The sequence below is a fragment of the Nothobranchius furzeri genome, chromosome 2 (assembly GCF_043380555.1).
Source record: "Nothobranchius furzeri strain GRZ-AD chromosome 2, NfurGRZ-RIMD1, whole genome shotgun sequence".
NCBI lineage: Eukaryota > Metazoa > Chordata > Actinopteri > Cyprinodontiformes > Nothobranchiidae > Nothobranchius > Nothobranchius furzeri.
The window spans coordinates 85,168,964-85,185,151 of NC_091742.1; the positions used below are offsets into that span (position 1 = coordinate 85,168,964).

General features: G+C 39.4%; 1 protein-coding gene across 2 annotated transcripts in view; it reads left to right on the forward strand.

The window, feature by feature from the left end:
• Positions 1 to 16,188, forward strand: part of exoc6b (exocyst complex component 6B) — a 120,928-nt gene that overhangs the window by 74,984 nt on the left and 29,756 nt on the right. For both annotated transcript variants that reach the window (XM_070548086.1, XM_070548087.1), the window contains 2 exons: positions 9,566 to 9,707; positions 13,872 to 13,945. In XM_070548086.1, coding sequence (XP_070404187.1) covers positions 9,566 to 9,707; positions 13,872 to 13,945 — 216 coding nt within the window. The remainder of the gene's footprint in view (positions 1 to 9,565; positions 9,708 to 13,871; positions 13,946 to 16,188) is intronic.

Sequence of the window (16,188 nt, forward strand, 5' to 3'; positions counted from 1 at the left end):
GCCTCTAGTGGGTGGGGCCCATCATAGTGGGACAGACTGCAGATTACGATGGAAGACGTGGTAGAAATCTTCTCAGTCAGTGGCTTTTTGTCTGACTCTGACAAGAATATACCCATAAAAGGATATGGGCAGCAAGGTGGAACGCTCTGGAGCATGTGGTGAACGACAGTCTCTGACGTTGCATTTTTGGCCCAGCTTGGAATACTTGGAACTAAGGTTGATGCAAATGACTATTTTAATAGTTGACTAAACGTCTGTTTTGGTGACGATTAGCCGACTAATCGTGTCGTGCATAAAAGTATAGCTTATTGCACCAGGATGCTCTAATATACCCATTATTAGCTTCTAGTTTGAAGTATGATCAGTTATGTGCCAACTAATAGTAAAAACAAGATGATGGCTTATTAAACAACTTTTAGTTAACTTTGTAACCTGTTACTACAAATGCTACATGGTCAAATGGAGGTAGGCACCTAAAAACAAAAATGACTTGTGCTTACAAATGTGCCGATCTGTCGTGGGGAAGAGGGAGCTGAGCCAGAAAGCCAGGCTCTCGATTTACCGGTCGATCTACGTCCCAATCCTCACCTATGGTCATGAGCTTTGGGTAATGACCGAAAGAACGAGATCGCGGATACAAGCGGCCGAAATGAGTTTCCTCCGTAGGGTGGCCGGGCTCAGCCTTAGAGATAGGGTGAGGAGCTCGGACATTCGGGAGGGACTCGGAGTAGAACCGCTGCTCCTCCGGATCGAAAGGAGCCAGTTGAGGTGGTTTGGGCATCTGGTCAGGATGCCTCCTGGACGCCTCCCCGGGGAGGTGTTTCGGGCATGTCCTACCGGCAGAAGGCCCCCGGGTCGACCCAGGACACGTTGGAGAGGTTACATCTCCAATCTGGTCCGGGAACGCCTTGGGGTCCTGCCGGAGGAGCTGGTGGACAAGGCCGGGGAGAGGACGGCCTGGAGCTCCCTAGTTGGGATGCTGCCCCCGCGACCCGGACCCGGATAAGCGGAGGAAGACGACGACGACGACGCTTACAAATGTATCCAGCTAAAATAGTCATTTTTTGCTTTGTTCCATTGAAGAGGAAGAGTTTTCTTTTAACACTGTAACATAGCGAGATAAAATTACTCATCAGCCTTTGTAACATTAGAGCAAATACATGACATACATCTGTGTTCTAAAGGTATTTGCTACACCTATGAACACAAGTAACTCTGTTGATGTTAGCGGCTAACGAGAGGTAATTAGCTCACAAAGGCGACTCTTCTTCTTCGCCATGACGTGTTTCCTTTTTAAGGTGCTCGTGCATCGCAGATGTGCTCCCGTGAAAGGAGATTTTCACTGTACAGATTTTGCACTGTACGTGCTTCTCTTTCATATCTGAGGAGAGATCCATGGACTTCCCTGAACTAGCTAACCCCTTAGAAGGGACCTTGGGGCTATTTTAAAGAAATAATTTCTTCAACAAATTCTGGGTTTGCTCCAAGACATCCTTTCAGTGGAATGTGTTCAGAAAATCTTCCTAGAAAAGCATCCAGAAGGCCATTGATCAGATGCTTACACCATTCAGCTGGCCTCATTAGATGCAGAGAAGTGGGGAACGTGTCCGAAATCTACAAAAAAAAAATAAAAATAAAAACTTGAGGGTGAACACTTCTTTCACTTTTTGGAGAAAAGTAATCTCAGCCATTTGTAATTTGGAGACTGGCGTACCCCAAATCTGTTCAGTTCTGCCACAATCCTAAAGACCCCAAGATGCTTGTGGACTCTATTTGGGACTAGGGTTGTCACGGTAACCGGTATAGCGGTAAACCCCGGTAAAAAAGTTGACAATAAAAATAACCGTCCAGTTTTTAAAAAACTAAATTATCTCAGTGGGTTTACCGTGGCCGCGGTTTCGGCGCGGTGACCCTTACCAGCCACCGTCGCTTCAGCTGAAGTTCCCGCGGCGCGCACACGCACTTTTTAGTTTGCAACGGCACCAAAACTTTGAAGCTGAAATAATGGCTGAAGGAGGAGACGGCAGCGCCCAGGACATCATCAGCCCTCAAAGAAGACTAAATCGGAAGTATGGGCATATTTTGGATTTCTGAAAAATGCTGAGGGACAGTTAATAGAAGACTGCTATCCCGTTTGCAGAACGTGCAGGAAACAAGTGTCTGCAAAAGGCAGCAACACTTCGAATCTAATGGCACATCTGCGTGACCATCACCCACGTCTCCACAGCCAGTGCAAGGTAAGTTAACATTAGCATTTTAGCTTAAATGCATGATGTGAGGACTTTTGGTTGAGGGAGAATGCAACGAGTCACTATAGACTGCAGCCGCAGCGTCCTCTGCCAGCATTTAAACCGTGTCACGGACACCCTGTTGCTGGATGAAGCATCTTATTTGTTGATGATGAAGAAAAATATACAATTAGTTCCTTGTCATTGATTTGTTTACTTATTCAATGCCATTTATACTTGAACATTTGGATTTGATTACATAGTCTAGTAGTTATTTTAGTAATTTGTTTAAAGTGGCTGTTTATTTTAAATACATATTTTTTAAGGTTGACTTGTACAGTGCTCAAGTCAAGTGTGGACTGGAGTTTTAGATTTTCATTTTGATAATGAAGAAAACAAGTATATGAGAAAACAAGTGGTGTTTCTTTGATTTGTTTACATATTGTTAATGTTTCGAATGTTTGGATTTGTATAATTTAAACCTGCACTGACTACTGTAACATGTTCCAGAAAAATAAGCTATTTGATCCTTTACTTTTGCTAAGGCTTGTGTTATTTTAGGTTTAATAAACACTGTTAAACCTTTTCAAAACTATTTCAGTTTGTGTAGAACAGGACTATCAATGCTTTCTGAACATATGCAACACCGTTTAAAAAATACCGCGATAATACCGAAAACCGTGATAATTTTGGTCACAATAACCGTGAGGTTAAATTTTCATACCGTGACAACCCTATTTGGGACCCTAGCTTATTTACAAAGTGGTTGTGGCAATTCAGACGTTTCTGCTGAGATGAGCATGGCCTCAAACTTCATCCCAACTTCTTCACACTCAACTGTAGAGGTTCAAGGTCATAGAAGCAAATCAGCATCATCATTTGCAAAAAAGCTGCCTTGTAATCCAAACTCCCTTTACTTTCTGGTTGCACTTTGAAATTCTAACCATAAAAGTAATGAGCAGATTTGTAACGATGGACAACTGTGGGGAGTCTGTCTATTACAATCAAGCTCTCGCCAGCATTGTTCGGGGAAAGGCCCTTGGTACCGGGCTTGATACTCTTAAAATACCCCACATAAGATGTGGTTTCATCTTCCTTCAGCTTTCAAAGTATCTTTGTGGTACTGATGGTTTTCTAAGATCTGATGGTACAGAAAGCAGAGGAAACTTCCATCATCAAAGGTGTTCATTGTCGGTCAAATGTTTCTGTAAAATTCAGGACAGAAACAAAAAGTTGATTTCAGGTGAATAACTTTAAATCTTCTATAAATAAGAGAAATTTCTGCCCAACTAAAATGACAATTGATATAGTGGAGTTTGTGCGAGGTACTGAGTTAAATTCACCTGGCAAAGTATCAAATCATTATTGCTTTTCTAACTACCTAGTAAGGAAAAGGATAATTGAAAATCTGTTAAAACACAAAAAGGACTTCTATTTTCCAAACGTTGAGCTTATCCCAGATTCTACAGTTACACAGAGTGGTGGTGAAATATTACAATTTCCAAACTTTGACCAAAAGCAGCCTAACTTTGGTTGATTATGTTTACTATTAAACCAAAATCATCGTTGCTCCCATTGTCCTGAATTAAAACTATATTCCACCAGAACCATAGATCTGCTTTCATCTCCTTATTCGTTCCCCTGCCTTTTCCCCTTCATCCCACACTGATACCTTCATGTTGCCTCTGTTCCTGACCCAACCGATCTCGTCCCCATCCTTCCCCTCACCTTTTCATACCTTGTCTGCTTTCCTTCTGCTTAATCTGTTTGTTCAGTCGTTAGGAGCTAAGTAGTTTTTAATGAGCTTTGATGAACATCTATTTGGTGGAAGGAAGGAGGGAGGGTGGAGAGAAGGAGACTTAGGAATAAGAAACATCAATAAATGCTGTTTTTGTTTCTGTTTTCTTCTTTTTTTGACATAATTAGCATCTTTCATTTATTGTTTCTCATGATTCCTTTTGACCCCACTTTTTTTTCATTCATTTCATCTGCATACATTTCCTTTCCACATTTCCCCCACTAAATCTTTTCTAATTAGTAAATTATTAACTTTTTTCTTTGTTTTCCCAGTTCTCTCTGAATTCTTATGTTCCGAAATTGTTCTCTTGCAATCATTCATTCTTTTATGGCTTTTTTTCCTACATCCTTTTGATTGCTTTCCTTTTTCCTCTTGTATCTGCTGCTTAATATTGTTGGTGTTTGTGTTAATTCAGGGGTGACTTTGGCAAGGTTCCAATCACATTTTTTTGCTCCCAATCAAAGTAATTTGATATTAAGTGTTTGCCAATATGGAGTCCTAATCCAATTCTTGAAAAGCATTAAAATAGGAAGAAAAAATACTCCGGGAGTATGAAGAACCAGGCCCTTTGATACGGGCTGTTAGGTCCCTGTATGGGCAGTGTCAGAGTCTGTATTACTAGCAGTAAGTCGAGCTTGTTTCGAGTGAGAGTTGGACGCCGCCAAGGCATCCCTTTATCGCGATTCTGTTTATAACTTTTATAGACAGGATTTCTAGGCGCAGGTAATGATAGGATCTGTTTTGGTGGCCTAAGGATCGGGTCTTTGCTTTTTGCGGATGATGCGGCCCTGTTGGCTTCATGAGACAACTTTCCAGCTGTCAATGGAGCGGTTTGCAGCTGAGTGTGAAGCAGCTGGCATGAGAATCAGCTCCTCTAAATCCGAGACTATGGTCTTGAATCGGAAAAGGGTAGAATGCCCCCATACCCCTTTATGTTGCCGTTGTGTAATCTTTTGTGAAAATGATTCGATTGTGCCGCATTACAGCTACGGTCTGACCACTTATAAACGACCCAAGGCTCCCAGCCGGGAACTCTCCTATTAAAATAACCCCACCCCCTGAGAATTCTAACCGAGCCAATCAGTGCTGAGTAACGTACGCCACACACTGCGACACCGTCTGAAGCAGAGTTTCCTGTGGCTCTTTCCTTGGTTCTAAATGACGTGGACATGTCTTTAAAACCACAACAAGTAGAATCGCTAAAAGCCTAAATTTCTAAAGTAAGATGTTTGCACCGTCGCCAGACGCCATTTTTGACTACAGCTAACAAACTACAGCGTCGCGCGGTACAGTCAGCATTTCTGCCTTTTTTCTGATTGTTTTTTTTTTGAGCTGGCTAGTCCCACCCCTCATGTGCCTCTATGCCTGTGAGTAACCAGACTAGTTCTCTGTGTAGAATTAAATGGAGGAGGAGTCTGGCAGTTGCTGTGTTTGTAAAGGTAGGAAGAGAAAGCAGATCATAGGAGACTGCAGAACCCGACGTTTGCAAACACAGACGCTCATCTAGTGCCGTAAATATGCTGCTATGTTGGCATTTTGGCTGTCCGTAGAATATTTATTTGTTTCTTAAATGTATCTTTTGGTGGCGGCTGGGTTTGCTGAATTGCTGCAGCAAACTTGGCAGGGTCAGTTTTTTTAAGGTGGCGCATCAGTGTTGAATGCAGCATTATCCTTTTCCACCTCTTTAAATGCCCAGTTTGCACACATAACGTGTTTATTACACTCCCTTTTGCTGTTCATTTAAAAACACATCCAGATTACAGACATTTTCCCTCTCTTGAGGTGACAACTATGCTCCGTGTTAGCTAACTGCTACATGTTATGGTGCATGAATCCCCAAACTACCTTAAATTGTGGGACTTTACGATGTTGTTGTCTGTGAAACAAAGAATACTGATGTAGAGGAACTTGTTGAATGTAAAAGTAAGCCATTATTATTCAGTTCGAAAATCTCTCTCGGGATGAATTTAAAAAGTAATGTTTGTTGTTTTATTTGGTTAAATCAGATTTTCCCCACCGATTCTGATTTCCTGAAAATCATGTGATTGGACCTGATTTCCGATCACATGATCGGGTCGGGTCATCCCTAGTTTGCAGTACATTGGCAGTACACACGTAGCAGTGGGTAATGGAAGCCTTTAATAATTGTCTTCCTACAGTTTTAATGTGTCTCCCACCCATGACTACACAAAGTACTGGAATAAGAAGTCTAAGGTAATGTCCCTTAGCAGGGGTAGGATACATTTATAAGAAAAAATTATTTTTTGTAGTTCTCTTTCTAAGATACTTTGTGTGTGTGGGTGTGTGTAAGTGTGATTAATGAAAGCAATTAAACGCACACAGCTGGAATGAGAGGCCTGATCTTTGTGTTGCATTAATCACCTGGATGTGTGTGTGTGTTTGTGTGTGTGTGTGTCTGCCAGCCAGACAAATCAAAGTCTCGTCAGGATTCATTTGTGTAATGAGGCTTTTCTCTCCTCGCTCCTGTGATTGTTGGAGGTTATTTTTTGCTCTCAGCACATCTTGTCAAATCTGTATTTGTCAACAAAGGAAATGAATTGTAATGGAAATCGTTTTTTAATGAATACAAGAAAATAAAACAGTTTATCTTGTTGCAGAGACCCTTTTCCTTTAAATGTTCTGCTCCCAGTTTTTAATAGAACCTCTGTTCTTTTGTCTTTGATCTTCTTTTTTCATGGTGTTTGAACGCAGACACAAAGGTCACGATGGGGGCCGTGGCTAATCGCTGAGATTACACACTCGTCTCTGCTCAGACACCAGCACATGTTTGGTTTTCTGTATTAATGTAACGTCGGTACTTCCTCATTCACTGATGTTATTCTTGTCATCGTGCTTCATCATTCTGACTAAATGCAGGATGTTTTATTAATGTTTTCTTTTTGCATTCTGATACTAAATTCATTATTTCATATTTGGTTGAATTTACACGTGTGCAACTTTTTGGTGATGTTAGAATCATTGCTGTATAAATTTTACAATTTTAGAAAAAATGGAAAACAAACCCAAATCGAAAACCAAAAATCACTTACAGTATTTAAATTAACTCAATTTCAATGAAGTAAATGTTGTTTTGCCCTAATTTTCAAGTCCTTTATATAAAAATAAAACTAACATACAAATTCACTACAAACATTGTTAGTTTTTAAAATAAGTGAAGAAGTTGTATTCTAATCTATTACATTGGATTCATTTTAATATAGGCTATCAGATTCGAAATAAAAAAATCTGCAATTCAGGCCAATTTATTCAGTCTAAATCTTGTTTAAACCGGATTATTATCAATTTTGGGCAAGTTACTTCAAAACTGTAATGCATTATTTATTACTTGTTACCCTCATTTAAAAGTAATTCATTACATTACCATATTACTGATTTTAAAATGTATGGTATCACACTACTTTTGCATTACTTTAAGTTACTTTCACCAAAACAACTTCCATATGAATCTGGTAATCTGACGCTCAGTGAGCTCATGACATATATGTGGAAAGTGATGTGGTGTCTGAGCTAGGATTGCTGTTAAAAACAGTCAGATATAATAACAGTGCTTTAAAATGATTGTTTACTAAATAAAAGCAACAACAATCTGTACTCTCAGCACGCTGCCATCTTATGTTAACTGAGCAGGGAGTGAGGTGGTGGGGGCTCCAAGCCTTGGTCCCCAAATGCCTTGATACGGCCCTGGATGTGGGACTGACTTCTGGGGTGATCTGATTCTATCGCATGTATAAATAATAAATGCTTATATATTATTGCTTTTCACTGGTAAAAATGTCTATTGGGAATAAATCTACCTACTTTTTTTCTTTTCAAGACCTTTGTTTTGTTTTCTTGATTTTATTTGAATAATTTCCTGCCCTTTCTCTCTCTAACCTTCCTGCATGCTGGATGTTTTCTCCGTCTTCCAGAAAAACTGTTTCCTAGATTTCCTACTTTCTAACTAATCAGCCAAAGGGATAGCCTAGTGAACTAGACCAAATTCTTGCTTTGCAAAGTTTAAATAATACATTTATTTAGTCTGGCTTGCCAGGCTACCAAAGGGATCTACCGAACACAAAAAATAAAAAAAGCTTAGTATGCGCTGCGCTCCAGCAGCAATGAGTTGAAATCACCGGGGCACAGATTATGAATTCAGCTGAAAAGTACATGAAGTACCAGAGAATATGGGCTGATATAAACGATCGCAAACGAATTACTTTGTTTTGGTGGAGCGATTTTGTGAATATAACAGCGGCCGTGCGCAGGACGCAGCTGGAGTGTTTGAGCCATCACTGCTGCGTCCTCTCTGCTCATAGAATGCCTGCAAAGCTGAGTCCATAAATGACGTCATATATGTGGATACTGGATCTTTTGTCAGGCTTCCCGCAATTAGAATTTTTAGGAAACCCACATCTTGATTCTGGGTTTAAAATGCATTGTAATTAACGCGTTACTGACAATTGTACCGAGTAAATATTACCTTTTTCTTCCCCTGTAATGCCTTACATTACCACATTACAGCAAAAATCAAAGCATTACAGTAACTAACTACTTTTGTACCGCGTTACTCCCAACACTGGCTATTATTCAGTAAAATAAAATCCTAATCAGTCTGCAAATGTTCCTACTGAATATTCTTTACTGAATTTAACTGATTCCCATAAATCCAATTTAATCAAATTTTTGGCATTCCAATTCAATTCCCAAAACATCCAGTTCAAGCTTGTTGTTTTCAAACCAATTCAGTAAAAAAAAAAACATCAAGGTGAACAAAAGCAAATCCTCTTACTCTACAATGTGTTTAGCTAAATTTGAAGAAGTCTCTAAAGTCTTTTAGAAGCATTTCAACGTAAAAAATATGTATTGTAAGTCACAACCAATGGTACTGATCAATGTGATATGAACACACACGAACACACACACACACACACACACACAGACACACACACACACACAGGTCACCAAAAGTTGGGCCGTAACGGATTTCAGGTCCCAGTTCAAGTCATTTAAAATTCCAATTCACCGCAATAGTTTTCAATTGGAAGAAGTGAAAATAAGATAATGCATAATTGAATGTTTTAAATTATTCCGATTATCCATTTAATCATTTGGATCTTAATGTAATTACTTGAATTATTCCTATTAATTCTAATTCAATTCACTGTTTAAATCTAAAGGTGAAATAATGTCAGAGAAAATAGGTGACAACTTTCTATCAAATTGATCTTGTTTGAATTTTTTAAGGTAATCCAACATTATTTGTTAAATTCCTAAAAATACCAGTTGGTCGAGTGAGAAATTAAATAATTACTAAATAAAGCATAAAATTAACAATAATTATTAGTCGCTTGGTTCTCTTCTCAGACTTCTGAAGTGTAAAAGCTTCACAGCAAATAACTCCATGGAACTTTTAAAATGTTGGCTTTTAACAAATATATGATCTTTTTTACCACTCTGATTGTTTTGGTTTTAAAATCTAGAGTATCAACTCTACCAGGACATGCCTCATCTGTGTGTGTGTGTGTGTGTGTTGTTTCAGGGTAAGGTGGCACAGACTGCCTGCATGTCGGCCTGTAAGCACATCTCCACTTCCCTGATGCAGTTGCTGCTTGACCCGGAGGTCCGACAGATCTCCATCGGGGCGCTGCACCAGCTCCAGGTCGACGTCAAGGAGTGTGAGAGTGAGTGTCCGCGTCTCACTTCAGTCTTCACTTTGTATAAAAGTGTTACTGGTTTGTGAATACCTGAGGTTACTTGTAATTCAGACCATTCAACTGTTTTTATTAAATATCAAACTAAATATTCTGAAAGCTTTAACTGATTCAAGGCAAAGTTCGAAGAGTCAAACTTGTTAAAAGATCATCTGACAATGAAATGGAAAAATTACTTCATTGTTTAGTTTTTTTTTTTTTTTAGTTTTGTGCTTCAGAGCTCTATGAAAGTCAGTGGATGTAGCTGACACTCATCATAGCGTTTGCTTTGGTCTGAAGTGGATATTCTCTTTATGAAGGAGCTGCAGGAGTACACACACACACACACACACACACACACACACACACACACACACACACACACACACACACACACACACACACACACACACACACACACGTGTAGCTGGGCATTAATCATTGTTCTGGGATATATTGGTGTTGACTTACTCTGCAGAGCAATCAATCACATATTGAGGCTTGTTTTAATGCAAGAAACTAAAATATTGAAAAGTCAGACTTTTAAATACTTTTTATGTTTAAAATGAAAAAAAAAGTAAGCTTTACACATCTGAATATAATAATCTTTTATTTTTTATGTAAATTATGGACAATATAGAACATATTTGTTCATTTGTGTTATTGTGGTACATTTTGGCTCTGCATAGTTAAACGGCCTCCATATTAAAAACTAACTTTAAACGTTGAATCTGAGACTTGGCACACCAATATAATTCAATATTTTCATTTAGAAGATGGTCTAATTATCAGTAAACAGAAATCTGGTGTTTCCATTTGAAATCTTTACAGGTTCTTTAAGAATAATTATGAAAAGCATAAATGCTACTGTAATTATGTGGATGTCTATCTAATGAAGCCGTTAATGTTGCATATAATGTCTGAAAGGGGCCTAATATGAGCATGAAAATGCATTTCTTATTTCTGTCGTATTAATATTGGAAAATGTGTCTCTAACCCAATCTGTTAATTCATCTAGAACTTTCTGTAAAATTTTAGATGAAGTTCTCCACAGGGTTGTAGTGTTACTTGCATTCCTGTCTAATCCTTTCCTGCCTTTAAAAATGCACACAGTTACACACACACACACAAATCGAGAGGCGGCGTCTTTGCAGTTATCATTTGAGAGCACAGGGGGCGCTGTGGAACAGCCGGATAAATAAGCATCTTTGTCATTTACCACCAGTCTGCTCCGCCTCTTCTTCCCTACCTTTCCTTCATCATTCTACCCTCCTCCTCATCCCATCCTCCTCCAACCTTCCCTCTCTCTCTCCGTGTTTCGACAGACTTTTGAGACGCAGACTTCTACAGATAAAGGCACTGGGGACATGAAAGAGAGCGAGGCGTCGTAGGCCGGGTTTTTACATGATCAAGGTTCTTAGAGTCAGCCAGCGGGTCACACTGCGTGTCTGCGGGTTTGTGACTTGATGCGCAGTGACATGCGTGCAGAGAGATTTAGGAGGCTGCAGAGCTGCTTTGTTAGGAGCAAACTGGTGAGGAAGTCTGGGTGGAGATACAGTAGAAGGCAGACGGCATGGGAAAGTAGAGGGAGTAAAGGATGTGAAAAAGGTTAGAGCATAGAAAACATGAACATATAATCCCAAACAGGTGAAAGGGCTAAACTATTGACAGCAAGGACTTCTTGTTTAGAGGAAGCAATGACAAATCTGATTTCAGTGGGAAAACTTAATAAACAGGGATGAGAAAATGTAAAAGCATCAAATCAGAATCCAGAATGATAGTCAGAAGGGACCCTTCTCTAAAGGAGTTAAATAAGAAGTCTGAAGTAAAAGGCTAGAGGAGATGAAAGAGGCCGCAGGACTACGGGACAATAGGATTAAATGATGGTGTGAATTAAATCAAACGAAAAGCAGAACAGTTCACAGGTAACTGAACAAAGATAAATGGCTGACAGGAAGTCTTCAGTGGAAATTAATTCTAAATGTGAAAGCAGGAGGAAATGAGGAGTGGATTAGAGATTAAAATAATCAGATAATTTACGAATTCTAAAGGCTGAGAGCAAGTGGAGGACCAAAAGAAGGGATAAGAAAAGGAGAAAGAAGCAATGGGATTTCTCGCTGGAGTTTAAGAGAAAACGGTATTAAAGGAAGATTAAAAACGACTGACATGGAAAGAAAGCAGATGTGTGTGATACGGCAAAAATATCAAGTTTGTTTTTACACTGAAAGCTCATTGTACATATTTTTGCCTACATACATTTATTTAATTTTTAATGTTTTTCTAATTATAAAAATAAAACATTTAGGTTAATTACATTTTTAGTTAGTTAGCATAATTTTGCATTAGTGTAGCATAGCTAGGTATCATAATGTAATAATCCTAATGTAGCATAGCTGCTACATCACAATTAGTCACACTTAATTATAATTGGCAACATAACATGTAAATAATCAGCATTATTCAGAACCACAGTAAATGAATGGGTTGCTATTTATAGAAACGCATATTAGCATCATTGTCATGATGCTAACATATGCTAGTAATTTTAACATAGTTCTACAGTGTAAATGGAGTTCAAAGTCATGCTAACAGGTAGGGCTGCACAATGTATCGCAAATATATCGATATATAGTTATCGCGATAGCATGTGCAATGTGCATATCGCAAAGAACAGATAAATATCGCAATGAGTGGTCAGCTCAAATGTTTGCCACACATAATGCATTCTGTCAAACAAACAGAAGCATTATGTTTTTTTAACAAATCAGATAGAGCTCTTAACCCATTTGGCCAACTGGGTGGGTTCTCATAGGTTAGATGCTCGCCTCCGACACTTAATTTTGATGGTTAGCAAACACCTGAGTTAGCTTTGTTCTGCTCTTTCTGCTGATTCTGCTTTTCCCGGGATCCACTGATTGCCTTTTTTGTACATTTTCTTTTTCCTTTTCCTCACATCTTTTGCTTTTCACATTTTTGATGTTTTTTGTATTTCTGTGTTTTTGATCATTTTTTTCCAGAGTTACGTTTTTATTTATCGCAAGTAATATCGTCATTGCAATATTAATCACTGTTATCGCATATCACAGTTTTTTTTATATTGTGCAGCCCTTCTAACAGGACTTAGTAGTGTTAACATGTCTCTACGGTATAAATGTGGTTTAACGTCATGCTAACAGAACAAAAGTAGAGGCTATTATCAAGCTAACTCATCTTTAGCGTATTGTGATCAGGCTCAGGGTGTGTAACGTCTTAAACGGTCCAGGCAGAAACACACTCTGTCTTTCTTGAATTAAATTGGGGTCAGTCAACCTAAAGGTTTTCTTTCTGTTCTAAGCTTTGCAGATGCTTCGGGTTTAAGGTGTGACTCTGCAACACCTTTGGAACCACAGTCTCTCTGTGATCATTACCAGATTTAATCCAGATATAATCCAGACTCTCAGGAGTTTCTAACAGCAACAATGACTACCTGTTTTATCTTTGAACAGTTTGGAGAAACGGGTGAAAAGGATAAAAATGTATTAAGGTCATAAAAGGTTAATTTAGCCGGTGCTCCAAAGTTCACGAGCTGTTGGTGTGTGTCAGGGTCAGCGGAGATGGCAGGCGTGTAACGAGTGCTACGGTGTGTTTCTGATTGTTTGTGTCCTGAGGTGAAAGAGATTAGCTACACACTTGTCCTCCATCTCCACACCACTCCTCTTTTCTCCCGTTCCCTCACTCAGCTTGTTTACGGGGCCCGGCCGACGCCAAGACCCCGGCTTACACTCCGCACGACCCCAAGGCGTCGCCCCCGGGTTCAAAATCCAAAACTGTCCTCAGCTGTTCTTGGAGGTAAAAACAAAGTCCCGTCGGGACAAAAGCGTCCGACGCAACACGAATCATCCATCCCACAAACATCCGCCTCAGAACCTCTTCTTCGTCACGTCCTCGCACGGCACCTTTCACCGAGAAGCTCACGGGCCGACGTGGACACATGACTCTAACACCCCCACCCCACCCAGCTGTCATTTGTCTGCCAATCTGTCCCGATGCAAAGCGAATCCGACCAGGTCTTTTGTTATTCCGTTTTTCACCCTCTTTTTTTCCCCTCCTCCTCCTCCCCTCTTCCCTCTCTCCGGGGGAGGACGGGTGGGGGGGTGGGTTTGTATTTTCCCACAGGTTTTGCCAGAGCCAGCCCGGTCGCAGGCTTCCAGGGTGACACGTTGCTTCTGGCCTTCAGTGACTTGAGACAAGTAGGTCTTTGTGTCCCTCGTTGTCCTCTCTCCTTAGTTTGCTCTTTCTGTGCTTTCTCTTCTTCTTCTTCTTCTCCGCATCTTTTTTCTGCCCCCCCCCTCCATAAAATCCTTTTCATCCTTCCCCCATAAGACACCCCCTAGCCTTCATCTTCTTTCGTCATTTGTTTTTTATTCTTCGTATTTTTAACGTGTATTTAATTAAACATGTATGAATTCTCTCTAAACGTTTCTCTTATAAAAATAAAACTTTACAGATGTTGCAAAATTTTCAGATTTTTTCCACTCAAATGGACCCAAATTTATATTTGGTGTAAATTTTTTTAATTAGTATTAGAATTTTTTTAATATGTCGACTCTTTTAAATGTGAGAGAAAAAAATATATGTATGTGTGTTTATATGTATTTATGTATATGTGTGTGTGTGTGTGTGTGTGTGTCTAGAAATAAAAAATTTTGCGAACTTGCAGAAGAAAAAACAGTTTTTAACTTAACATCTATATCAAGTGTCTTTAAATAATAAAAAAATGTTGAAGAGAATAAATTATTATAGTGCAGTCAGCGTCGACATAGGTGAACATGGGGTCTTCGGAGGTTAAAATATTTATTGTGAAATTTTTCCCAATGGACAAAGATTTCTGGGGAAAGTTAAAAACAAAAGCAGACCTGAAGCAGGAAAATTTCTCTTATCCAGAATTCATGTGTGGATTCCTGCTGCTGAGTCCTAAACTCAGGATTTTGACTCCGTGTTCCGGAAAAGTTTAGGAAATTACGTCATTAAAAAAAAAATTATATTTCATATAAAGAAGAAATAAAGCATGAAGCCACATTAACTTGTTTGTTTGGTTTTTTTTTATTTCAAAATAATTATTTTCTGATTTTTCAAAATAACTTCATTAAAAATAATAATAATTATTAGTATAATTAGTCATTTTTATATAAAATTATAGTCGGAATAAAGTACCAGTGTAAATGTTTAGGTTTACAAGGTTCTTATCAAACATGTAAATAAATGAACAGATTCTGGAGAATCAATATAAAATATAAAATTAAATTAAAGGCAAACTTTTAAGAACCTTTAAATGTCTTTAATTTTCTGGAGGAGGTAAATAACGACTCAGTCATTAGTTTTCAGCTGCTTTAAAGAGACTGCTGAGTAAAAAGGTTAAAACAGGAAGTTGATGGAAATAAAGTTAAAACACTCTGAGTGTTCCTCTATCAGAGCTGGCTGTTACTAATGATCGGTTTTTTCATGTGTTTGATCAGAATCACCAGAAGTTTCCATGGAAACGGTGAAGATGGACTTAGATTTTAGAGCTCTTTATGGTGATGGTAGAAATAAACAGGCGCATCTCTCCGTTGTTGGTGCTTTAGTTGGTTTCTGTGACCAAAACCACGTTTTCTACTTTCCACTATTTGCAACAACTTGTAACGTAAATGTTTGTACTGAAACTAAACTCGTAATGTTGATGAACTTTTCTGCTCTGGCTCCTTTATGTTCTACGTGATTTTCATTAAAGCCGTTTTTAAGTCTTTATGCAGCTTTGATTTTACAATCAAATCAGATAGATATTTTTAAGGAACGTTTTCGTTTGCTTTAGTCTGATTTCAGATCACACCAAACAAATCAACAAGATCGTCATAAATTCGTTATAATTTGAATTGGTTTGTGTTGCTGGGAGGTTTTGGGTGTTCGGGAGGAAGAAAAGTTTACCCCACCGCCGGGTCAGAACCTCTAAGTCGGGTTTTCTCCGGGTCAGCTTGGACCCTGGGGAACGGCAGTGAGCTGGAAGCTGTTCGGTTCCTGTCCCGTTTGTGTCCTCAGGAGGAAAAAGAAAAACTGGGACAGAACCAGTAAGAATTGGACCGCCAGTCTGAGAATCTGGGATGTTGAGCAGAGTGTGTGCCTGTGCAAGTGTGTGTGTGTGTGTGTGTTTCACTTATTTATTTATTTATTTAAATGTTGTTTTTGGACGTTTCCAGCGGGTGCATACGTGCATGAAGAGCTGTAGCGGGCGATCTTTGGGAGGGCTGGTTCTGCTGTCATCGGCGCTGAATGTGTGAATCGGGCCGGAGAGTCCGACCCCGGAGTCTGTGAGGCCGTTTGGCCCCCTGAACAGCCCCCCGCCCCCGTTTTGTGGTCGTTGCTGTGAAAGTCGGCGCAAATGTTTGTGCATCGCCGTTGTGAACGTGTGAATCAGGGTGGAGAGCGAGCTGACGTTTGTGTGTCTGCCTGAGTGTCT